General features: G+C 42.7%; 1 protein-coding gene across 1 annotated transcript in view; it reads left to right on the forward strand.

The window, feature by feature from the left end:
* LOC106567287 (metabotropic glutamate receptor 4) overlaps positions 1 to 27,111 on the forward strand; it is a 254,325-nt gene that overhangs the window by 121,111 nt on the left and 106,103 nt on the right. The window contains exon 2 of the mRNA XM_045693162.2: positions 4,212 to 4,428. Coding sequence (XP_045549118.1) covers positions 4,212 to 4,428 — 217 coding nt within the window. The remainder of the gene's footprint in view (positions 1 to 4,211; positions 4,429 to 27,111) is intronic.

Here is a 27,111-nt window from a genome sequence, read left to right on the forward strand (position 1 = left end):
TGACACTACAACAGTACAGTCAGCAGAGTGAATCAAGATCTATTATTACAGTAGATTGTTTGGCACAAACACAAATTATATGGAAACCATTTGACTTATCATTATTTAATACATACATTGGAAAAAAAGGAATTATAGGACTGGTTGACGAGATCAATAGTGGACCCAGGGTCTTGTCAGTGGGGTGAGAAGCATCAAGAGGCACGCAGGATTCGATTGCAAAATGGTGGTATTTATTTACAGGTGCAGAGAGTGAAGATGGATCCAAAATATGTACAAGATGTTGAGGAACACTGACACATACTTTCAAAACAACAAACAATAATCTAAATGGCAAATATACAGAAGCTACCACTGGCTTCTAAGGCAGAGCACCTTCAAACTAGACGGAGCAACTATAACTTAGACAGATCATCAATAATTCCTCAGTTGAGAGCCCAGAGGAAACATGACACTAAACTCTTCTGAAATGAGAAACCCAAAAAGGTTAGAAGACCACCTAAACAGGTATTTCATCAATGTAACATTTATAATTCCCATCACAATTAATGCTTATCAAATGTCATCATATCAATGGCCAATACATTTCCTAATATCAGGACATATTATAACATAGAGATAACATAGAATAAATGTATTAGGAAAACTGACCACGTGCACACTTGCTGGGTAACCATGTGGCTTCACCAGCTCTCACTCTCCAAATCGGTCCACAATCAATCAATCCACTGTGGTGAGTAGGCTACAGTTTGGTGAGACAATGTAACTTTAAACTCTAACAAACAATGTTAACGTTTCTACTCGCGTGTGATATTTTGTATAACTGTGGGACATAGTGATAGGATATGCCTGAAAATGCTTGCATGAAAACTAAACAACTACTGCATGTTTTGGACACAGTGTCCTTAGCTCCCGTTTGACAAGCGCTTCTGTCCAGCAACGGCATGGGAAGTCTACCTAGTAGCCAATATCAGGGTGAAGCAATAGTACGCCCATCATTAGTACTTTTAATTAAAAATAAAACACTTCTCTGTTTTATAACTGAAAATGTACAATTATCTCTGTAAATCGAAAGTGATGTACGACTCAGAGTCATCCTCTGGCTTCAAAACTCCAAACTGTCTGACCTATAGCAGAGCGCTTTCAACGCACCCACTCCTTTCAATGCACCCACTCCTTTCCACGAGCCCACTACTTTCCTGTCGACGCACCCACTCCTTTCCACAAGCCCACTACTTTCCTGTCGACGCACCCACTCCTTACCATGAGCCCACTACTTTCCTGTCGACGCACCCACTCCTTTCCACAAGCCCACTACTTTCCTGTCGACACACCCACTCCTTTCCACGAGCCCACTCCTTTCCTGTCGACACACCCACTCCTTTCCACGAGCCCACTCCTTTCCTGTCGACACACTCACTCCTTTCAATGCACCCACTCCTTTCCATGAGCCCACTACTTTCCTGTTGACACACCCACTCCTTTCCACAAGCCCACTACTTTCCTGTCGATACACCCACTCCTTTCCACGAGCCCGCTCCTTTCCTGTCGACGCACCCACTCCTTTCCACGAGCCCACTACTTTCCTGTCGACGCACCCACTCCTTTCCACGAGCCCACTACTTTCCTGTCGACGCACCCACTCCTTTCCACGAGCCCACTACTTTCCTGTCGACGCACCCACTCCTTTCCACAAGCCCACTACTTTCCTGTCGACGCACCCACTCCTTTCCACGAGCCCACTACTTTCCTGTCGACGCACCCACTCCTTTCCACGAGCCCACTACTTTCCTGTCGACGCACCCACTCCTTTCCACAAGCCCACTACTTTCCTGTCGACACACCCACTCCTTTCCACGAGCCCACTCCTTTCCTGTCGACACACCCACTCCTTTCAATGCACCCACTCCTTTCCATGAGCCCACTACTTTCCTGTCGATACACCCACTCCTTTCCACGAGCCGCTCCTTTCCTGTCGACACACCCACTCCTTTCAACGCACCCACTCCTTTCCACGAGCCCACTACTTTTCTGTCGACGCACCCACTCCTTTCCACGAGCCCACTACTTTCCTGTCGACGCACCCACTCCTTTCCACGAGCCCACTACTTTCCTGTCGACGCACCCACTCCTTTCCACAAGCCCACTACTTTCCTGTCGACACACCCACTCCTTTCAACGCACCCACTCCTTTCCACGAGCCCACTACTTTTCTGTCGACGCACCCACTCCTTTCCACGAGCCCACTACTTTCCTGTCGACGCACCCACTCCTTTCCACGAGCCCACTAGTTTCCTGTCGACGCACCCACTTGCCCATACTCCGGTCACAATATTGGGCTGCAGCTACCCCTTTTTTGATTCCCTGGGACATTTCAATAATAATAAAAAAAAACTATCAGACAGACGAATCATGAGTTTGGGGAGGCGGGGCTTAAAATGCAGGCGGGAATTGTGGTCCTGTTTAGCTAGAGCAACAAGTGAATACGGCACCTCTGATGCACCTCCCATTTCTGACTCATCCTCTGTCCCAACTGACGGCAGAACTTCTACAGACGTATAAGCTGGAGCATTGGTACATTGTGGAAGGCAACTCGTCTAGAGAGACTACGTGCTCCACAGTGCACATCATTTCAAGGAGACATAAAGGGAATATGTTTGTAAAATATGTTATCAAGGATGCACATTTTACTCTGAATTGTATTCTTGTAGACAAATATACATCACCAAAACTATACAGTTTATGTTATTACCATATTCTTGTTCTCTCCACCAAAAAACTAAAAACAATGTTGCCCTTGTGAAAACACAAGACTACCTTGTCAAGTTACTTTAAAATGTGTTATCACAGGCCCTGGAACAAAGGCCCTTGTCTGTTAACACTTTTCACCCCCAAATGAATCACTTCTAGTCTGTGAGAATCTAATTTAAATTAGCTTATTATAGCTTTGGTGCTACTTGATTGGCTTGAGGGCAGCTTGAAGTGGAATAACACTTTGTCTACAACATCTCAACTTTGAGGTTTAATCTCAGTTGTCTTGACACTCTTGAGAAATGCTGTGCTCATTTTTGCAGAGGGCTACAGTATATGACATCATAGCTGGACAAAGTCTGTGCACATAGATGTGGGAGTGAACAGACAGACATTTTTCTTCATTTTTGAAATAGTAGCATTCAACACTCCTTAGTTGTCAATATTTCAGTGTACAGAAGTGTAATACCACAGATAATTACTACAGTAACCACTGAGGTTTACCCTATGGAGTAAAATCCAGGTTCTCACCTCAGTCCTGATGTCTCATTTACTCATCAGTCACCTGAATGAACAGAAAATCATACCTCGTCATTGAAAATGCTATTTGAAAATATTCCCATATAAAATGTATAAACCCAAAACATAATATTTCATTAAATAGACCAAGCATGCATGTGGAACCCAAAATGTATCTCTATGTTGCATAATTTGTCCATGGTGTAGCATGGTGTAGGCTTGAACATAGCATTTTATTTGAGGACTGTCTCTCACCATGACATCTGCATATCCACATAAAGGGTCAAGTGCCATTCAATCTCCATTAGTGTTTGCATTGCACAGAGATGGAATCCTTTAACAGCAAACAACCGACTCCGCTTTCAAGCCAGTTACTGTTAGGTAAATGAAAGTGCAACACTATGCTTAACACACAAAAGCATAGCATCTGTGTTAACTGGTTGGCTTTTCATTTACCATTTGATAGTATTGATCAGCATCCAAGAGATGAGAGGGGTGGGGTGGTTAATAAAACAATCCTGATAGTTCATAAATGTTTGATATACTTTGCTCAATTATGTTACCATCAGCCCACCAAAGACCTTTCCCCTTAGGAACAAAATGTACTTTATATGAAATGACCCCTTACAAACTACTTTTACTAGTTTAATAACACTTATCTCTCAAATAGGGTGTCCGCTTTTAACACAGCCAATCAAGCCTCTACATTCTATAAGTCAGGAGTCCTCTGGACTAATATGAAAGCACTGAGAGCTGACTGCATACTCACAAAGCCTTTTACAGGGATTACTTCTGTAAATTAGAAATGACCTACAACTTGTCTTCAATAAGAGACAATTGAGATGTACTAACTTCCCATCATTCCTTCCAGCATATATCGATACTATAAAGTGGAACTACAGTATGTGCTCACACCATGTCCTCTTGTTCTCTCTCCCCAGATCCCCCAGGTGAGTTATGCCTCCACGGCTCCGGAGCTGAGTGATAACACGCGCTATGACTTCTTCTCCCGCGTCGTGCCTCCGGACACCTACCAGGCACAGGCAATGGTGGACATAGTCAAAGCCATGCGCTGGAATTATGTCTCCACAGTAGCATCAGAGGGCAACTATGGAGAGAGTGGTGTGGACGCCTTCATACAGAAGTCCCGCGAAGACGGTGAGTCATCTCTATCTCACCTGAACATTCTTTTCACTGTTCCACATGTATGCTTGGTCTTATTTAATTAAATATTATTTTTGATTGGCTCCTGCAATCAGGAACCTATTATGACATCATTGGTTGGGTCTGGAAACTTCCTGATGTTTTGGCTCACAAACCCTCAGGATCCATAGGTTTATGGGCATTGGAAAAGCTACATTTAGTTAAATTCATTATCATGTTGCATTTGATTTAAATTTACCCTATTGCAATGAGGCCAATCACTTAACATAGGTGCCATGCTTTTGTGTGTTAAGCCAACAGTAGTGTTGCACTTTCATTTACTGGCTTGAAAGCGGAATCGGTTGTTTGCTGTTAAAGGATTCTATCTCTGTGCAATGCAAACACTAACAGAGCTTGAATGGCACTTGACCCTTTATGTGGATATGCAGATGTCAGTCCTCAAATAAACTGCTATGTTCAAGCAGCTGAACCAAACAAAGCAGGGGAACTCATTGGAAATTACCCTGTAGCTTTTGAGTGCTTTTATCTCTGCAGTATTATTTCACACATCCTGTATATGCTTAAGAGTTTTTCAGGTATGGCATTATACCATTTTAGCTGTATCTCCTTATGAAGCGTTAGAGGCAGAGTGGTCGGGTAGTTTTCAGGGGAGTTCATCTTGTTGTGACCATTCAGAATTCAAATGAAAGGAAAAGACAGTCATAAAAGAGCTGTTCCATTTGAGCATTCCATCTACAGATCAAACATCTTTTAGATATAATAGTAATGGCCATTTGGCCCAAAGAATGGAATCCAGTCATGAATTACGAGGAAAATTAGATACAAATTGTTGGCTGTACTATGACCATCATCATCCATCATACACATCATACTGTACATATAAAATAATTCAATTTTCCCATTTGCATTAACCCAGCTGACCTCAAACAAATACAGAATGGTTTATCTGACAGTTGACTGAATAACATATAGCATCAAATAGCCTAACATGAATAAATTAAACATGCGGTGGTAAAGCTTGAGAAACGTTGAACCTGCTAGAGATCAAAAGGTCTTCTCTCTCTTTTTCTAGAATTGAAAGTTGTATGAATGTTTTTCAAAGTGAGGTTATGAAGGTTGAGAAGTGTTCTCACATGGCAGCAGTAAAGCCATGCCTGGGACGTTGGAAGGAATGATTCATTGTTTCTTTTTCTTTGCTGGCAAAGAGTTCTAGGCCATTCATCTCTGTCTCCCTGGCCTCAAATCTGCCCCTTATTGATGGGCGTTTGGCAGCATAATCTGAAAATAAGTGGATACTGATTTGTAATGTAAAGCGCATGAATAATTAAAATATTGGGAAGTGAAACAGGTCAGTGCTTCTGAATGAATTATCCATGTTGATGAATTCATATCTTAATAGAAAACAGAAATGTATTTATTTACATTTGCCATAGAGGATCATTGTTTCTTTATGCACCCCCCATGTGCATAAATTGTGTGTGTGTGTGTGTGTGTGTGTGTGTGTGTGTGTGTGTGTGTGTGTGTGTGTGTGTGTGTGTGTGTCTGTGTGTGTGTGTGTGTGTGTGTGTCTGTGTGTGTGTGTATTCACGTGTGTGTACGTGCATTCATGTGTGTATTTTTGTCATTATTATGACTCCGATTCATGTGTTGATGATGCCCGTCCTGCTGACCCTACACCCTCTGTCAGTTTACAAGTGTCATTGTCCTGAAATGGGCACCGTGGCCACATTTAGTTTCATCTTTCTGGCTAAACTAAAACAATTTCTCCAATGTGATTGGAAAAGTGTTGCGGTTGGGAAAATGAATCAGTATTGAAAGATAGCTAGAAATTGAACAAACAAGAGAGAACTGAGAAGTAGAAGTGAGCATGACTGCCTGGAGCACCAGTGGGCGTGGGCGTAGAACAGCGTTGGGAATACAGTCAGCTCTGAGCAGGGAGCAGGCCGCACACGCTCAGCCTGACCTCTGACCCCCGCTGGGGTTGAATGTAATCACTACCGACATGCCTACCGCTCTCTGTGCCACTGTGGCTCGCTCGTCTGCCGGCTCCAAGCTGCTGCCCATCATACTGTATGTCCTAGAGAGAGACCAGTGGCGGAGGAAGCGGAGGAGTGCCCCTGCAGAGCCCTCCAGCTTCCCCTGCTCAGCTCTGTGGAGGAGAAGTTCATATGAGGAGAGTTCAGCCTGCTCAGCAATTTATAGGTTGGAGCCTCTAGGTTGCACCACGGGGAGCCTCCAGAAAGGGAGTTCCATGTGTAGGCTTCCCAGATTAGATTAATGTTTTGTACAGTAGGTTGAGCTCAGTTAAACTAAAGCAGCAAACTCCAAACCCACTGCTTTTCGCAGATAGACAGACAATATGGTAGGGTCATGTACTGCATCTTTCCAAGCACCTCTGCCAGGAGGTAAAAACACACCATCCATCTGCCATGCCAACTTGCTGAACCCCCCTTATTGCTTGGCTTCTTATTCGCCGTGGCAACAGAAAGCAATCTATGAATACCCACCAAACCATGACATGTCCAATTAGCATTCCTCTCACCTAGTGCTGTACTGCTGACTTTTTCCCTTGTGAGTGCTCAACTCAAAAAGCTCCCTGCACTCCAAGTCTCCATGCGCCAGACCATTACATCCTGCAGTTTAATGATACTGAGAGCATGGTCATTTTCACTGATCCTTATTACAATCCAAACTATGTAGGATGTTATATTGAACAGTGGTGTAAAGTACTTAAGTAAAACTATTTTTAAGTACTACTTAAGTAATTTTTTGGGGAACCTGTACTTTTAGATTTTTGACTACTTTTACTTCACTACATTCATTAAGGAAATATTGTATTTTTTACTCCATACATTTTCCTTGACACCCAAAAGTACTCATTACATTTTGAATGCTTGGCAGGACAGGAAAATTGTAAAATTCACGCACTTATCAATCTGATCTGGTGGACTCACTAAACAGAGAACATCCCTGGTCATCCCTACTGCCTCTGATCTGGCAGACTCACTAAACAGAGAACATCCCTGGTCATCCCTACTGCCTCTGATCTGGCGGACTCACTAAACACATGGTTCGTTTGTAAATGATGTCTGAATGTTGGAGTGTTCCCCTGGCTTTCCATAAATTAAGAAAACAAGAAAATGGTGCCATTTGGTTTGCTTAATATAAGGAATTTGAAATGATTTATACTTTTACTTTTGATACTTAAGTATATTTTAAACCAAATAATTTTTGACTTTTACTCAAGTTATTTTCTATTTAGGTATCTTTACTCAAATTGACATACCGCACCAACAGATCCACAGATGATGCAATCTCTATTGTACTCTACACTGCCCTTTCCCAGCTGGACAAAAGGAACACCTATGTGAGAATGCTATTCATTGACTACAGCTCAGCGTTCAACACCATAGTGCTCTCAAAGCTCATCACTAAGCTAAGGACCCTGGGACTAAACACCTCCCTCTGCAACTGGATCCTGGACTTCCTGACGGGCCGCCCCCAGATGGTAAGGGTAGGTAACAATGCATCCGCCACGCTGATCCTCAACACAGGGCCCCTCAGGGGTGCGAGCTCATTCCCCTCCTGTACTCCCTGTTCACTCATGACTGCACAGCCAGGCACAACTCCAACACCATCATTACGTTTGCTGATGACACAACAGTGGTAGGCCTGATCAACGACGAGGAAGCCTATAGGGAGGAGGTCAGAGACCTGACCGTGTGGTGCAAGGACAACAACCTCCCCCTCAACGTGATCAAGACTAAGGAGATGATTGTGGACTACAGTAAAAGGAGGACCGAGCACGCCCCCATTCTCATCGACGGGGCTGTAGTGGAGCAGGTTGAGAGCTTCAAGTTCCTTGGCGTCCACATCACCAACAAACTAACATGGTCTAAGCACACCAAGACAGTCGTGAAGACGGCATGACAAAGCCTTTTCCCCCTCAGGAAACTAAAAAGATTTGGCATGGGTCCTCAGATCCTCAAAAGGTTTTAGAGCTGCACCATCGAGAGCATCCTGATGGGTTGCATCACTGCCTGGTATGGCAACTGCTCGGCCTCCGACCGCATGGCACTACAGAGGGTAGTGCGTACAGCCTAGTACATCACCGGGGCCAAGCTTCCAGCCATCCAGGACCTCTATACCAGGCAGTGTCAGAGGAAGGCCCTAAAAATTGTCAAAGACTCCAGCCACCCCAGTCATAGACTGTTCTCTCTGCTACCGCACGGCAAGCAGTACCAGAGTGCCATGTCTAGGTCCAAGAGGCTTCTAATCAGCTTCTACCCCCAAGCCATAAGACTCCTGAACAGCTAATCAGCAGCTAACCCTGTATATAGCCCCGATATTGTAATTTACTGCTGCTCTTTATTATCTGTTTTTCTTATCTCTTAGTTTTTTTTTAGGTATTTTCTTAATGGCATTGTTGGTATGGGCTTGTATTCCACGCATGTGACAAATACAATTTGATTTTATTTGAAGTATGACTGTTGGGTAATTATTCCAACACTGATATTGAAGCCAGCATACTCTGGATTTGTCATTGTACTCAGATTACACAAGGGCTGCCGGAAAACCTGTGGCGAGGCGGCATTTGCCACAGCACTTTTATTTATTTATTTTTATTTCACCTTTATTTAACCAGGTAGGCTAGTTGAGAACAAGTTCTCATTTGCAACTGCGACCTGGCCAAGATAAAGCATAGCAGTTCGACACATACAACACAGAGTTACACATGGAGTAAAACAAACATACAGTCAATAATACAGTAGAAAAATAAGTCTATATACAATGTGAGCAAATGAGGTGAGATAAGGGAGGTAAAGGCAATAAATAGGCCATGGTGGCGAAGTAAATACAATATAGCAAGTAAAACACTGGAATGGTAGATTTGCAGTGGATGAATGTGCAAAGTAGAAATACTGGGGTGCAAAGGAGCTAAATAAATAAATAAATAAATAAATAAATAAATACAGTAGGGGAAGAGGTAGTTGTTTGGGCTAATTATAGATGGGCTATGTACAGGTGCAGTAATCTGTGAGCTGCTCTGACAGCTGGTGCTTAAAGCTAGTGAGGGAGATAAGTGTTTCCAGTTTCAGAGATTTTTGTAGTTTGTTCCAGTCATTGGCAGCAGAGAACTGGAAGAAGAGGCGGCCAAAGGAGGAATTGGCTTTGGGGGTGACCAGTGAGATATACCTGCTGGAGTGCGGGTGGGTGCTCCCATGGTGACCAGCGAGCTGAGATAAGGGGGGACTTTACATAGCAGGTTCATGTAGATGACCTGGAGCCAGTGGGTTTGGCGACGAGTATGAAGCGAGGGACACCCAACGAGAGCGTACAGGTCGCAGTGGTGGGTAGTTCATGGGGCTTTGGTGACAAAACGGATGGCACTGTGATAGACTGCATCCAATTTATTGAGTAGGGTATTGGAGGCTATTTTGTAAATGACATCTCCGAAGTCGAGGATCGGTAGGATGGTCAGTTTTTTGAGGATATGTTTGGCAGCATGAGTGAAGGAGGCTTTGTTGAGAATTAGGAAGCTGATTCTAGATTTAATTTTGGATTGGAGATGCTTAATGTGAGTCTGGAAGGAGAGTTTACAGTCTAACCAGACACCTACGTATTTGTAGTTATCCACATATTCTAAGTCAGAGCACTTTTCAATCAGGTTTGGCAGCACCATACCACTTTTGATTTAGTTTAATAAAATATATAGATGCTAAATGTTAAAAAGAGGGGCTAAGTACTGTTTCTTTTGACTGATTTGGCTCATGATTTGTCAACTCAAGCACAATTTCTGTCCGTCACATTGGAGTGCTGCTACATGCTCTTTCTGTGTCTTGACCAATCAGATTCACAGAAATCACATGTTGCACCGGCCAGGGCACAATGCACAAAGTGTTGGTGCGCGTTATGCGTTCTTCACTTTCCACCAGTATTTATTTAGCAAGCGTGATAGCACATCACTGAAGGCTACTAACAACAGCAGCTGCATAGTCTCAACTCGGATGTTGACCCACCACCTCAACCTCAACAAGACAGAGCTGCTCTTCCTCCCGGGGTGGCCTGCCCGCTCAAAGACCTCTCTCCATTACGTTTGACAATTCCATGTTGTCCCCCTCCTAGAGAGCAAAGAACCTTGCCGTGACCCTGGACAACACCTTGTCGTTCTCTGCAAACATCAAAGCAGTGACTCGCTCCTGCAGGTTCACGCTCTGCAACATCTGTAGAGTACTACCCTACCTCACAAAGGAAGCGGCGCAGGTCCTAATGCAGGCACTTGTCATCTCCCGTCTGGACTACCGCAACTCACTGTTGGCTGGGATTCTCGCTTGTGCCATCAAACCCCTGCGATTTATCCAGAACGCTGCGCCTGCCTGGTGTTCAACCTTTCCAAGTTCTCCCATGTCACAAAGCTCGCATCCATTACAAGAACATGGTACTTGCCTACAGAGCAGCAAGAGGAACTGCCCCTCCATACCTTCAGGCTATGCTCACCCAAACCCGAGCACTCCATTCTGCCACCTACTAGCCAGTAGCCTTAATTCTTGCATAGAATCCAGCCTAGCTGAAGCGATGCATTTTTCCTGATTTCTGACCACTTTTTTTTCACTGGCCTCCATTGATTTAGTCACCCTAATTCTGCCCATCCTACAAGGCTAAAAACGCTGATAACTTTTGAATGAATTATGATAGAGACATGCGGTTTGGACCATTGGTTTTCTTAGAGGATTCTCCACACGGTATTTTACCACTTGGTCAAAACATGTGTTTTGATTGGACACTCTTATACTATGCCCCCTGTCCCTCTGGCCAGGGTAAACAAAGTGGTAACGTTGTGTATTTATAGTCCTTTTGTTTGTGAAAAATTGTGAATGGTTTATAAATTTGGTTTATATTCAAACTTGGGCTGACTCGACTAACTACACTTTTTCAATCCGAAATTATTAACTGGAATTGATCAATAAACACTATAGCTGACATAGACTGTGAGTTAATGTTTCAATAGGCCTACAGTTGCAAAGGGCAAGACTACTACTCTGGCCCCATCATAGCCCATATTAAACCTTTTTACAACAGATTAATCAGGTCATACTGTATAATGTCCGACGATTTAACTGGATAGATACCAGATCAGGAAAAACTACGGGCCCCAGAATTTTTTTTTCTTGCCACACCACTTTGGGACCTGTGGTGCCACCTATGGATTACATTGATATATTATGCCACATGGTATGTTGGTTAAATGAAGCATTGACAATACAATAAAACAGAGGCAGCAACAAACCACACGATTTAATTAGTGTGTTGTGTGATGAAGGGCAGCAGGTATTCTGGCGGTTAAGAGCGTTGGGCCAGTAACCAAAAGGTCGCCTGTTCGAATCCACAAGCTGACTTGGTGAAAAATCTGTCCATGTGCCCTTGAGCAAGGCATTTAACCCTAATTGCTCCTGTAAGTCAATCTGGATAAGAGCGTCTGCTAAGTTACTAAAATGTAAATGAAGGAGAGACTAGAAATTCCAACCGTAATTGAAAAGTGATTAGAATATCCACCAAGCTCAATTATTTACTGTCATTATTATCTGATTCAAAGCTGATTGGGATGCATGGGATGCACAGGCTGATGTGAAATATATTGACTACCTTCTGGGCTGCAATTAAGTACTGTATGTGAACAAAACAGGCTAAGAAGAAAGGTAATGAAATACTGGGCACCAGCAGTATACAGAAGGTATTTGTGTTACATACTCACGGTCTCCTAAGCCTAGGACTCGCATAAACATACTCCATGGACTCACATAGATGCAGTTTGATAGTGACCCAGAAAGCTTCAGCAAGCATGAACGTGTGTTGTAAGTGAAAATCAAAGCCACAGGTGGTTTGGCTGGTTGACAGAAAGCCACCAGAGAGGTTTCCTTTCATCTTAGAGTGGCCAGCCCGGAGCAGAGATGGAGGGATGTGGGCTCTCATTATTAATCAGCCAAACAGAGACAGAGTCAATACTGCCGGGCTTTACTTTGTCCCGTCACGGCCTAACCCACCTGACAGGGTAGACAGAGAGGAGGCGCTACCCCACATCACAATGTGGACAATGCATAATAAGTGCATTGTGCAATTCAAACTGCTTAGGATCTGTTATATTTAACCTTTTCCGAGTTCCCAACAACCAGATGTTCCGGTTTTCTGGGGAAATGGAAAGAGCCTGTGACGCAACTTCCACTTTTGGATGTTGACAAGGTGACACTCCATCTTAACTCCTCCTCCACTTTTACTGTATTGGTTGAACAATGCAGAAGAGAACCTCTCAAGACACTTTTTCTTCTTCTTGTCAAGACCAGTATGTTGGATCTTGTTTCAAGCGTTTCTTTTACACCTGCTATGTTAAGTTACATTTAACCTAATGATTACGATCCCGTTTAACCCTCTGAAAATGTTTTTTTTTTATGTACTGCATGTTACCATTATTCACTTTTCACATGAGATTCTTAACTTTTTATACGTTTCTACCAGGGGTTGGAACCAAAATTATTTTCCAATTGTTTCGTTCTGAACAGAAGCATTTTTTTTTTTTTTTCCGTCACACTGTTCCGACCAGCAAATAAAGTTCTCAACCGGTTCCAAAAAAAACTAAGTAACAGTTTATATAATTCCTTTTTAAACCTTTGAAGTCCATTTTTTTTTTTTACATTTAGCTCGACATTAAATTACTTCACATATCAGTGCGCATAGATCAGCTTGCTATGGAGAGGGAAAGTGATTTAATCTGTATAGGAAAGTCATTAAGAGCAAATTGTATTTTGCCGTAAGAGCAGGGTTTAATGATAATGAAAGAAAAAAACCACTGTGCTGCCAGTCACAGTGTAGGGTGCCAGATGCAACATTCATTTTGCGGGTGAGGAGTGGGTGAGAGAGGATGGAGGAAGCTTGCCTTGAAACGACTGGGCATCTTGTTATGACATGCATTGTCTGAATTAGGCCCACAGAATTCTACCTACGTAAGAGCGACTTCTATGGAGGAACTTTTTATGTCTTTGAACTTCCGATTTGGTTTAACATTGGACCAGAGCAAACGTTAGCTAGCTAGCTAAAAAACATGTTTAACCATCTTCAGTGGGCAAATGCTCACCTTCACTGGCACACTAAAGAAGTGTGCTCTTCATGGATGAATTGCAGTTTCGACTGTACTGAGCAGATGGCAGACAGTGTGTATGGCGTCGTGTGGGTGAGTGATTTGCTGATGTCAACTTTGTGAACAGAAATGCCCCATGGTGGCAGTGGGGTTATGGTATTGGCAGGCATAAGTTATGGACAACAAACACAATTACATTTTATCGATGGCAATTTGAATGTACAGAGATACCGTAACGAGATCCTGAGGCCCGTTGTCGTGCCATTCATCCGCTGCCATCACCTCATGTTTCAGAATGATAATGCATGGCCCCAGTTCTTCCATGGCCTGCATGCTCAACAGACATGTCAAGACCCGTTGAGCATGTTTGGGATGCTCTGGATCGATGTGTGTTCCAGTTCTCGCCAATATCCAGAAACTTCGCACAGCCATTGAAGAGGAGTGGGACATCATTCTACAGGCCACAATCAACAGCCTGATCAACTCTATGCAAAGGAGATGTGTCTTGCTGCATGAGGCAAATGGTGGTCACACCAGATTCTGACTGGTTTTATGATCCACGCCCCTATTTTTTTCTGTGGTATCTGTGACCAACATATGCATATCTGTATTCCCAGTCATGTGAAATCTATAGATTATTATAAAAAAATTAAAAAATTCACCTTTATTTAACCAGGTAGGCCAGTTGAGAACAAGTTCTCATTTACAACTGCGACCTGGCCAAGATGAAGCAAAGCAGTGCGACACAAACAACACAGAGTTACACATGGGATTAACAAACGTACAGTCAATAACACAATAGAAAAATCTATTTACAGTGTGTGCAAATAAAGTAAGATTAGGGAAGTAAGGCAATAAATAGGCCATAGTGGCGAAATAATTACAATTTAGCAATTAAACACTGGAGTGATAGTGCAGAAGATGAATGTGCAAGTAGAGATACTTGGGTGCAAAGGAGCAAAAAAATAAATACCAATATGGGGATGAAGTCGTTGGGTGGGCTATTTACAGATGGGCTGTGTACAGGTGCAATGATCGGTAAGCTGCTCTGACAGCTGATGCTTAAAGTTAGTGAGGGAGATATGAGTCTCCAGCTTCAGTGATTTTTGCAGTTCGTTCCAGTATTGGCAGCAGAGAACTGGAAGGAAAGGCGGCCAAAGGGGGAGTTGGCTTTGGGGATGACCAGTGAAATATACCTGCTGGAGCGCGTGCAACGGGTGGCTGCTGCTATGGTGACCAGTGAGCTGAGATAAGGTGGGGCTTTACCTAGAAAATACTTATAGATGACCTGGAGCCAGTGGGTTTGGCGACGAATATGAAGCGAGGGCCAACGAGCGCATACAGGTCACAGTGGTGGGTAGTTCATGGGGCTTTGGTGACAAAACGGTTGGCACTGTGATAGACTACATCCAATTTGCTGAGTAGAGTGTTGGAGGCTATTTTGTAATGACATCGCCGAAGTCAAGGATTAGTAGGTTAGTCAGTTTTACGAGGGTATGTTTGGCAGCATGAGTGCAGGAGGCTTTGTTGCGGAATAGGAAGCCGATTCTAGATTTTGGATTGGAGATGCTTATTGTGAGTCTGAAAGGAGAGTTTACAGTCTAACCAGACACCTAGGTATTTGTAGATGTCCACATATCCTAAGTTAGAACCGTCCAGTATAGTGATGCTAGACGGGCGGGCGGGTGCGGGCAGCAAATCGGTTGAAGAGCATGCATTTAGTTTTACTTGCATTTAAGAGCAGTTGGAGGCCACGGAAGGAGTGTTATATGGCATTGAAGCTCGTCTGGCGGTTTGTTAACACAGTGTCCAAAGACGGGCCAGAAGTATACAGAATGCTGTCGTCTGCGTAGAGGTGGATCAGAGAATCACCAGCAGCAAGAGCGACATCATTGGGCCTAATTAATTTATTTCAATTGACTGATTTCCTTATATGAACTGTAACTCAGTAAAATGTTTGAAATTGTTGCATGTTGCATTTGTATTTTTGTTCAGTGTAATTAATAAATCCAATGTGAAATGTAATAACTATAGTATTATTAACTAGCATTGAAAAAGATTAAACAGCTCTCCCTAATTTCTGAATCATGCTTGTAACGTCGTCAGTAGGCTACAGTAACCTATGATTCAGATGGGATGGGCAGGTAGCCTACACACACCCATTGGCAAAGATTTCCAGCAGGCAGGCAGACGCTGGAATAAGTTTCTGAGTGACAAAGTGAGGGCTTTGCATAGGCACTTTGTTGCGATTTTTGGGGGACTGGAAAAAAATGCCCGGGACGTAAAATCATGTTTTTAACCAGTTCCCATGCTTTTAAAATAATGGATCACTTTTGTTTCCGGTTTGGATTCTGCTCCTCAAATAATGTTGTTATTTTCGGTTCTGTTCCCTGAACTGGTTCCAACCCTTGATTTCTACACAATCATTTTAATTGTAGCCACTCAATCTGTTTGTAAAAAAAAAAAAAACATCTGTTTATTAACCATCTCAGATTTCTCCAACGTCCACGCTGATTAATCCAATCCAATGTGTCTTGTAGCAATATGTTTACTGTATGTAATTGAATTTGGAGTGCTAAATAGTTGACCGAGGGGTGGCGGAAATCAGCTTCTTGGTGATCTGAGGCCTTTGAAATCCGTGTCGTCTGGTGACTGGTGATCAGACAGCTCCTTTACTCAGCGTTAGTTAGGGATAAGCTGATTGCTGCTGTTGACCCTGAGACTAAATCTGCTTCTCTTTTTTATGACTGTGCTACAATGTATGATGCAGCAAGTTAACATTTTTCTTTTCAACTGAAAGAGGCACTGCATGTCACTAAAATTTAACATACAGTGGTTGTGGGTGGAATTTACATGTAAATAGTTCAGTGTACAGTAATAGTTCCATTAGAGTGACTTGTTTTTACAAACAATATAGTTAAGTTCTGTTTTACTGTGACTGGACAAGACAATGTCATGGTCTAGAGAGCTGTCATGGTCTAGAGAGCCACATTATGGACTATATACAGCTCAACTGAAAACCAGAGAGCAAGTTGTTTTCCCATTGCTGTTCCCAATCACAGTGTTTCCCATTACACACTGCAGGATATCGGTCAGGGTTCATAGTACGTATGGATTTCCACAGCACCACAGCAAACCAATATCTCGCCACCTGAAACACAGCTTCATCTCAAAGTGGTCATGCTGTATAGAATGGATCTATATAGTTGTGGCTGTTTCATCAACAAAAGGACAGTTGGTCATTTTTTTTAAGCACACATAACCACACACAAACTCCCACATAGACACAGCAAACATCCACAAATGAAATGTGAAAAACAGGAAGGATGTGGCTCAAAGGTTAACTCACAGGAAAGCATCAATGTGAAGTATCGATAACGGAGAGTTTATATAATTCATGATATTGTGTCCACATATGTTAACATCTGTTGGATCTGGAGCTACGAGCTATCTGCTAGTTTTTCTCCATAGCCTCAGGACATCATCTTATCTCCGATGGCAAAACAACACCTAGTCTGCTAAATACTCCTGAGTAGGCTACATTTATGTGGTGAAACGTATTAGTTATGGAAAAGATTGACTCATTCTCTCTATGGACATATGTAATTATTTTTATGCAGCACTATGTTTCACATGTTTTCTACATACATAATGGAATAATGTGTGTGGACATTAGTTTGTAAACAAAGTCACTGTTTAAACATCACTATGGCAGGTGAGAATGAATCCCAGCCACTGCCCTCAGGCTCTGTAAGATAATTAATAGCATATTGTTTGCGTGGCCTTATGTGAGACAAAGGCCTCTTATACGTCGAGACACCTTAAATAATAGCCATCATTCTTACTTGGTCTCTGCAGTCTTCTTACAGATTGCCATTTCAGGAACCTTTGCTTGGCATGCTATGTCACTTCATTGTATAAATTAGTCTGTGCTGCAGTTGGGGGCTGCAGGCTGGATTTGCAAGCACATAGTACCATGTCTCAACCTCTCTCTCTCTCTCTCTCTCTCTCCCTCCTCCTCCTCCCTCTCCCTCTCCCTCTCCCTCTCCCTCTCTCCTCTCTCCTCTCTCCTCTCTTCTCTCTTCTCTCCTCTCTCTCTCCCCTCTCTCTTTCTTTAATGGGATTTTTAAGGATACAAATGTAGAGTCTGAGATGTTGATAGCACTCTGTCTCTGAAAGAAATGTGAATAATATTATTTTACACTGATCATGTTGTCCTAACACCACATTATATCCAACTCACCAGACACAGAAATAGTATATGCAGAAGAATAAGTACTAAATTGGTACGAGGCTGGCTGGTAGTTCATTCTAAGTCAGTACCATCCTGGACTTATAATTACTTCACTATGACAGCTGAGAGAATTATCTGAGTCTGGGGACTCCCCAGCTTTAAACAGTCAGACCAGGGGTTCCAGGTTACACATTATGGGAGTAATGATCCCCAATGATGTGCTCAATTATGTTATAATCATGCAATTTCCATTTTATGACCAAGAGTTTGGGTCTGTGTTTCATGTTAAAACAGTTGTTAAAACTGCACAATGTACAGATGTATATTTTATTTTGAGGAACAGATTTCAAGTTTCAAGGGGTTATCTAATGGCAATTCCACAGTAACGGAATTTTGCAGACTTTAAAATGTATGCCAAACAGAAAACATCGATGCCAAAGTTTAACAAACCATACAATTATATGCACAATGACTACTTTCAAAGAATTTACACAGTTAAAAAAATTATAATACTGGAAAAACTTTGCAGATGCAACTTTTGGTAACAGAATTACGGTAAAATTCATCAAAATTGTATTCTGTTACCAAATGTTGTATCTGTAAGGTTCTTCCAGTAAATGTATTTTTTTATTTTTTTAAGTTAAGTGGAAATTAAAAGTACTCATTGTGCATAGAGCCCTATAGTTTCTTAAACTGTGACATCAGTGTTTTTTGTTTGCTATACATTTTAAAGTCTCAGATTATTTCTGTTATCATGGAATTACCCCTAACAGTTTCCCCACCCCTTACCACCACTTCCGTTGTCATTACAGATCATTTTGTATGGTAGCATTACATATTGGTAGTTTATTTCATCAGCACATTGGGATAAAGGAATTCCAGGATGTATTCACGACTCCTCTGCTAGATGTAAATGTAGGTGTGCGTGAGTGAGTGCATCTGTGTGTGTGATGGCTTTTGGCCATGATCCAGCTCTAATCATATCTCTTTCCTTGCAACCCTTTAGCATTACACCTGCCTCACCAAAGCACAGAGGCAGATGTAATTGGTTTGAATCTTCCCCATACAAAAACAAGGAAGTGAGCTAAATATAGCAAGATACAATATATAAGCTTCAAGTCATGAATCCTTACCTTAAAAATACATACTTATTAAGGACAGGAACCACAGGCTAAAATGACATTTTTGCATGTACTTTTCCATTTTGAGATGTTTTGGTAATTTGGATGATTAACGTCAGGATCTGACCCTTTTTTATACATTTTTGCCTAAAATGACATACTCAAATCTAACTGCCTGTAGCTCAGGACCCGAAGCAAGGATATGTATATTCTGGATACCGAAAATAATTAAAGAAAAAGTTAAACTATTAAAGACACTTACTGATACACAAAGTAGGTCTCACAAGCAAGAGCCTGTAACTTAAACAAGATCTCAATTTGCCAATATAGAAAGGCTTTTGAGCAGAAAGTTTGACAGTATTATGTCGTTTTGGTTATATACAGAGATGAGAGCGAGAGATGGGGAGAGGGAGATGAGAGTGAAGGATTTAAATGTTAATGCAGAGACTACCTCTTCTTCTCCAGAGACAGCAGGGGTTCAAACTGTAGAACTCAGTTCCTACATTTGAATATAAAAATAGTTTTGTTTGATTAAATCCATCACGTTTCAAGGAAGAACCAGATGCAGACAATGTCGAAGTAACAAACGATTATTACTAGAACAGGGGGCAGGCAAAACGATAGGTCAAGGGCAGGCAGAGGTCAGTAATCCAGATCAGAGTCCAAAGGTACAGAGCGGCAGGCAGTCTCGGGGTCAGGACAGGCAAAGGTCAATAATCCAGGTTGGTGTGACAAGGTACAGAAACGGCAGGCAGTCTCAGGGTCAGGGCAGGCAGAATGGTCAAAAACAGGAAATTTAGAAAACAGGAACTAGAAACAGACAGGAGCAAGGGGGAAAATGCTGGTAGGTTTGACGGACAAAACGTACTGGCAACAGACAACACAGGTATAAATACACTGGGGATAATTACATTTACATTTTAGTCATTTAGCAGACGCTCTTATCCAGAGCGACATTTCATCCTTTTTTTTTGCTCCGTACTGGTCCCCCGTGGGAATCGAACCCACAACCCTGGCGTTGCAAACACCATGCTCTACCAACTGAGCCACACGAGACCTGAGGCACACGAGACCTAATGAGGAAGATGAGCGACACGTGGAGGGGGGGCGGAGACAAGCACAAAGCACGGAGACAAGCACAAAGAGAGGTGAAACAAGTAGAGGTGAAACAGATCAGGGTGTGACAGTACCTGGGCTCATACCTGGTTGACCGGGGTGCCGGCGTTGGAAATCAGCGATGAGGCCTGGGTCCAGGATGTCCCTACCAGGGACCCAGCACCTCTCCTCTGGGCCATAACCCTCCCTGCCAACCAGGTACTGGAATCCCCTGCCCCGAGGTCGAACCTTCAGGAGACGCCTCACTGTGTACACAGGTTGGCTGTCAATGAGACGAGGGAGAGGGGTGGGCCTGGAAACAGGAGACAAAGGGCTGTGCGACATGGGTTTGATCCTAGCCACATGAAAAGTGGGATGTATACGGAGGGTACGGGGCAACGGAAGACAAACAGCAGAGGGGCTAAGTATCTTGGACATGAGGAAAGTGCTGATTAACCGGGGGGAAAGTTTGCGGGACTCCACCCAGAGGGGCAGATCTCGGGTGGACAGCCATACCCTCTGCCCGAGACGATACCGGGGAGCTGGGGTCTGGTGGCTTTCTGCTTGTCGTCGATACCTGGAGGTGGTCTTGAGAAGAGCCGACCGGGTTCTCTTCCAAGTACGACAACAGCGGTGGACAAACATCTGGGCAGAGGGTACGCCAACCTCTTACCCTTGCTCCGTGAAGAGCGGGGGCTGATAACCCAGGGAACACTCAAAGGGCGAGAGACCCGTGGCAGAGCAAGGAAGGGTGTTGCGGGCATATTCGACCCACACTAGTTGTTGGCTCCAGGTGTGGGGTTGGCGGAGACCAGGCAGCGAAGAGTCGTCTCCAGGTCTCGGTTGGCTCGCTCCGACTGGCCGTTGGACTGTTGGTGGAACCCGGAGGACAGGCTGGCCGATGATCCAATGAGTGTGCAGAACACCTTCCAGATCCGGAACGAGAACTGAGGACCCCGGTCGGAGAACATGTCCACTGGGAGTCCATGGATTCGGAAGACGCCTCCGACGGGAGCCCATGTGGCAGGCAAGCTTGAAGGAGTGGGCTGAGAGAATACTTATTTTCCACCATAATTTGCAAATAAATTCATAAAAAATCCTACAATGTGATTTTCTGGATTTTTTTTCTCATTTTGTCTGTCATAGTTGAAGTGTACATATGATGAAAATTACAGGCCTCTCATCTTTTTAAGTGGGAGAACTTGCACAATTGGTGTCTGACTAAATACTTTTTTGCCCCACTGTAGGTTGATGGGGGTGGTATTGTGGGTGACCTGGCCTATAGAGCGCCCGTCCAGTGCTCTAACGTCCATTGGAATGGAGAGGGGGATGCCCAGCTCGGACCCAGGGTAGTGTCCATAAAGCTCTCATCAGCCCCAGAGTCGATGAGTACCTGGAGAGATTTTGACTGGTTCCCCCACAGCAAGATGGCATGAAAGGGTGTGCGAGTAAGGAGAGAGGAAAAGTTCTCTGTATGGCCCACCAGAGTACTCGCTCCTACTGGTGAGCCTGGTCTTTTAGTGGACAGGTGGCCACAAAATGACCAGCAGTCCTGCAATACAGGCAACTCTTCGTGTGAAGCCTGTATAGCCGTTCGGCTGGGTACAGCCTCTGCCTTGTTGCATCGGCTCAGAGACTCTCGGGGAACTCGGGTAGCCTGAGGTTCTCTCGGCAACGGAGCCGTCTTGGACTTCTGGGAGGCGAGGTGGGCAAGTGACATCGAACCTCCTCTCCTTCCTTCGCTCCCGTAAGTCGCCCATCGATCCGAATGGTCAAGGCGATGAGCGAGTCAAGATCTGTTGGTAGTTCCCGGGCTGCAAACTCGATTTGTACGTGCTTCAGCACTCTGCGGTCCCGTTCTGTGAGCTTGTGATGCCTACCACTTTGCGGCTGTGGTGTCCACATATTTTCGTATATATAGTGTATGTAGTAACTTACTTTGAAGACATAGTGATTGGGTCTTAATAGGTGTTTGGTGTCTGGTAGTCTAAATTCAGTATCCTTGTCTTTAACTGCCATTTCCTGACTCTTCCCACACGCCAATACATTTTTCTCAACCTCAAGTATCTGCAATCACCAAAATGTGTGTGTAGACACATTATCCAGACTTAGACATAGGGAATTGTTGATATGTTTTCAACTGTTTATTCTAGATGACATACAGATAATAAGATTAACAAAGTGTGTAAGGCTATGTGTAAGTCTAGTCCTGGGGTGTCTTAACCAAATGAAACCAAAATTATTTAGTCTGACTTCATCCAGTGTCCAGAAAAATAGATTTGAGTGGTATGGAAATATGTGCATATTTAATGAGATATCACCTAGTTTGCATATTTTAATACAATATTTCAGAATTGTTTTCATACAAGAAAGTATTTTATTTGTGTCCACATTCAATTAGTAAAAGTTGATTGTGATATTAAAAAAACTTATTAGGGTGTGTTGCCTGGCCTTAAAACCTCTTGAGGACCCCTTCGAGATAAAATGGCGTTAACGGAATTGGTTGGACAACAACCAGTGAGATAGCATGGCGTGAATTAAAAAAAATAAAAAATCTTAAAATTCAAGTATTATACGGCATTTTAAAGATACTCTACTCGTTAATCCAATCACATTGTCCGATTTCAAAAAGGCTTTACGTTGAAAGCAAAACATTAGATTATTTTAGGATGGCACCTTAGCAACAAAAAAAAGCAATTTTCCAAGCACGGATAGCGTCACAAAACCAGATATACAGCTAAAATTAAGCACTAACCTTTGACAATCTTCATCAGATGACACTCCTAGGACATCATGTTAGACAATACATGCATTTTTTGTTCGATCAAGTTCATATTTATATCCAAAAACCCAATTTCTACATTGGCGTGTGACGTTCAGAAAATATTTTCTCCCCAAAACTCCCGGTGAATAGGCACATTTAATTTACAGAAGAACTCATAAACGTTGACAAAATTTATAACAATTATTTAAAGAATTAGAGATAATCTACTCCTTTATGCAACCACTTTGTCAGATTTCAAAATAACTTTACGGAAAAAGCACATTGTTCAATATTCTGAGTACAGAACTTAGCCTTCAATGCTAAGCTATTCAGTTAGCCTACAACCACGGCGTCGACAAATCTCTAAAAATATGTTCGAAATATTTTCTTACCTTTGCTGATCTTCGGCGGAATGCACTCGGAAGGGGTCCCACTTCCACAAGAAATGTTCATTTGTTCTGCAAAGTCCATCATTTATGTCCAAATACGTCTGTTTTGTTGACCCATCCAGAACACTTTACAATGCCATGTGGCGTGGACGCAAATCCATAGACGAAATGTTCAAAAGTTCCGTTACCGTTTGTAGAAACATGTCAAACGATGTTTACAATCAATCCTTTAGGGTATTTTTTTACGTAAAATTGCGATAATTTTACAACCGGGCAATAGGTATTCATCCCAGAAGAAAAATAACAAACAACGAAGTCACGGGCACGCGCGTCACAAGACACCTGTCCTCAGACTGGCCAGGGATTGACTGAGCCATAATTTTCTGCCTGGTAACAGGTGATGGATGAAACCAGTTCCTGAAGATTGTTGAAAGCCAATGGAAGCCTTAGGAGGTGCAACGTAAATCCTATGTCACTGTAGTTTTTCAAGGGATTCAAAAGAAAAACTACATTTCTAATTTCTCCCACTTCCTGATTCAATTTCTCAGGTTTTTGCCTGCCATATGAGTTCTGTTATACTCACAGACACCATTCAAACAGTTTTAGAAACTTCAGAGTGTTTTCTATGCAAATCTACTAATAATATGCATATTCTATTTTCTGGGCCAGAGTAGTAACCTGTTTAAATTGGGTATGTTTTTCATCCAGCCGTGAAAATACTGCCCCCTAGCCCCAAGAGGATTTATTAAACACCTTGCTGTAACTTAACTTAAACCTTAGAGGGCCACTATATCTTTCTCACTTGAAATAGTCCTTTGCTCCTTTGGCTCTTTATCTCTAACCATCTTCTGATGGGTGGACATGTTTATTATGGTTCACGAGTCAAGGAGATCTATTCTAATGACCCACCTCCCCCTGTTCAGATAGTACCTTCTCATTAACATGTTGAGTGATGATCCCTGGATGCACCTACAAACTCAATAGAAACTCCATACATGGCCATTCACTTAGCTGCTTCTCACTGTCCATTATATACTGTACATCTGGTTAAGTATTCCTGATGGAAAAAGTTGTGCTGGAGTCCAATTGCAAAGCATGTTAGCTAGAGTTTTCAATGTGATATGCTTGCTCTGCAGTAAGGAAATTATAGCTTAGAGACCTCAGAAAGCAAGGATGTCCTCAATGTGTTGATCTGTTCTCTGCTCTGTATGGGGATTCATTTTGTCCACAGTGACAGTTATTGTTGAAAAGCTGCTCTATTCTCACATCTTACTAGAGACTCATTGGCTCTGCAGCAACAGGAATAGCCGATTAAGCTAAATTCCACGATTTACGATGGAGTTGAGCGGCGACTAGTGTGGACGGACTGGAGCGCCAACGTCACACCTAAAGAATAGCCTGCAGTTAAACACACCATGTTTTAATGTAATTGCGGTCAATTCTTTGGGTGCTGATATAATTTTATGTGACATCGGAGCTCCAGTCTACCCACATTTAGTCGCCGCTCAACTCAATCATGAATCGTTGAGTTTAGTCGGCTACAACGGTAACTGACCGCTTTGCCACTTTACTTAATAATTCCATTATTCTGAAAATAGCTGTGTTGAGGATGTTCAACTTCTTTGGTGAGCAGTGCCAAGGCAATATCATATTTCTATGACCTCACATATTAGAGTCTAGTCCATCTAGAGGGGGCTTGGCACATTGATTTTGGCTGAGCCTGACTCTTGCTGATTCTATGTGTAGGCACGCAGGTGACAAACATCCTCAACAGCTGTGCAGGGACAGTGTGCCAAATGCCTCCCACACACAATAAACGACTTATGCTATAATATGCACACAAACGCATTAGCCATTTATTTAAAGGCCTGCTCAAAGAAAAATTGTTGTTTTCTTCTGTGGAGATTAAGACCAAACAGATGTAATAGTGGGTGTGTTTAAGATTTGTGAATTTAAATATAATGCATTTGAATGCCAGATAAATAGTGTGTGGTCGCTATAAGATAACACTTATATATAATACTGACCGTATTGTGGTCAGTGCAACCAGTGCCTACTCAACCCAGTGATGATTGGTTTCATTGTTCCATAATCACACAACCAAAACAAGAACAAACCCCCATGGCTTTAAATTCCTCTCACACTGCGTGTGACTGCCCTGCATCAGCTATTCCGCTATTCTCTTCCTTGTGTCAGGGTACACTTATAGACGGATGGAGGCAGCGATGCAACCTATAATGTATGAAACGAATGACAAAATTACTATTTTCTACCACAAGTGGAATCCTCCACATTAATATTTCAGAACTCATTTAGAGTACCTGTGGCATCTAGTGGTGAACAGCCCAATGTAATTGTCCAATAGAGCAGCATTTTACAGCTGCATATCAATGTGAGAGGCAGATAATTTGGAGTTCTAGGGCCAACTGAAACGTTTCTTTTGATTGACAGGTGGCGCAACGAGGAGGGCAGTGGAGGCAGACAGGGCAGCGGGATAGCAGGTAGATTTATTATGTAAATATTGGCTCTGAGGGCAGTGTCCCTTTAGCATGACAGGAATATCAAGAGGAAAAGTTATGATTAGAAAACCTTTTTCTATTCCACAGAGATGTTACTAAGCAAAATATCCAAAGGACCACAGGAGGTTGGTGGCACCTTAATTTGGGAGGACGGGCTCATGGTAATGGCTGGAGCGGAATAGGTGGAATGGTTTCAAATACATCAAACATGTGTTTGATGCCATTCCATTTACTCCGTTCCAGGCATTATTATGAGCCTTTCTCCCCTCAGCAGCCTCCACAGCAAAGGACTTTTTGATATTTTAGCTGTCTCACACATACCCAATTTCACTTTCTCTCCGAAATTCTCAGAAATGTTAGCTTAATTTTGTCGTGCAAAGTGCTTTTTAGTGCAGGTGGTTTTAAAAGGAAAGATAATTTCGACCAGCTTGGAATAATAATTCTCAAACACTATTCCAAATTGCGATTTTGAGGATATGTCTATCATAACATGGTTTAATAAGTCATTATTAGCATGAAATTAACTAATTAGCCAGCAAATCATTGTACATTACCATTTGGTAAAAGTATAATTGCACGTGTATGCATTACTGCTCTTTTTCACCCTTTTACTGTCCTTAATGAATGCCTGTAAATGTATAGTTCATTTAGATTAACAGTTACAGTAGGAACAGAAGATTTAATTCAACACAAAAAGAAAGAACGATCCCAAAATTGTATTCTTTAAGGAAGGGATGGGCAACAGCATAGACAGATCTGGGAACAGGCTAGTTTAACAGGGCTTTAGAGTGTTAAAAGAGACATCAGTAGAATTGACTCTGCCAGGGCTAACCCCTTTCTCTTTCTGGCATCTTATCCCATGCAGCACCAAGCCTCTCCCTGCTTTGCATTATTCATACACTGTAGCCTTGAGGCTCCAGGTAAAGCAGAGAGGATTCTGGGAAATGTGCTGGTCAGCTCTAATGGCCGAGATCATTTTAATGCCTAAATTTGGATTGCCAGGATTGCTTCGCCCTCGTGTTGGTGGTAGCAATCTAATGTACCAAGCAAGCTATGTAGTGCTAGGTATCAATAGCCAATTCAGTAGGAGATGGAAACTATAGTGAGCTTCGATTGGTCAATCACGAAACAATGTCACAGTATTTTAATAAAGTTGTTTCCGTTGTATCATCACCCTGAACGGACTACATTTGCATTTTAGCCATCTTATCCTGAGCGACTTACAGTTAGTGCATTCATCTTAAGAAACACTACATGACCAAAACTATGTGAACACCTGCCCGTCGAACATCTTATTCCAAAATCATGGGTATTAATATGGAGTTGGTGCCCCATTTGCTGCAATAACATCCCCTACTCTTCTGGGAAGGCTTTCCACGAGGTGTTGGAACATTGCTGTGGGGACTTGCTTCCATTCAGCCAGAA

This window comes from Salmo salar, chromosome 13 (genome assembly GCF_965601325.2).
Source record: "Salmo salar chromosome 13, fSalSal1, whole genome shotgun sequence".
NCBI classification, from domain to species: domain Eukaryota; kingdom Metazoa; phylum Chordata; class Actinopteri; order Salmoniformes; family Salmonidae; genus Salmo; species Salmo salar.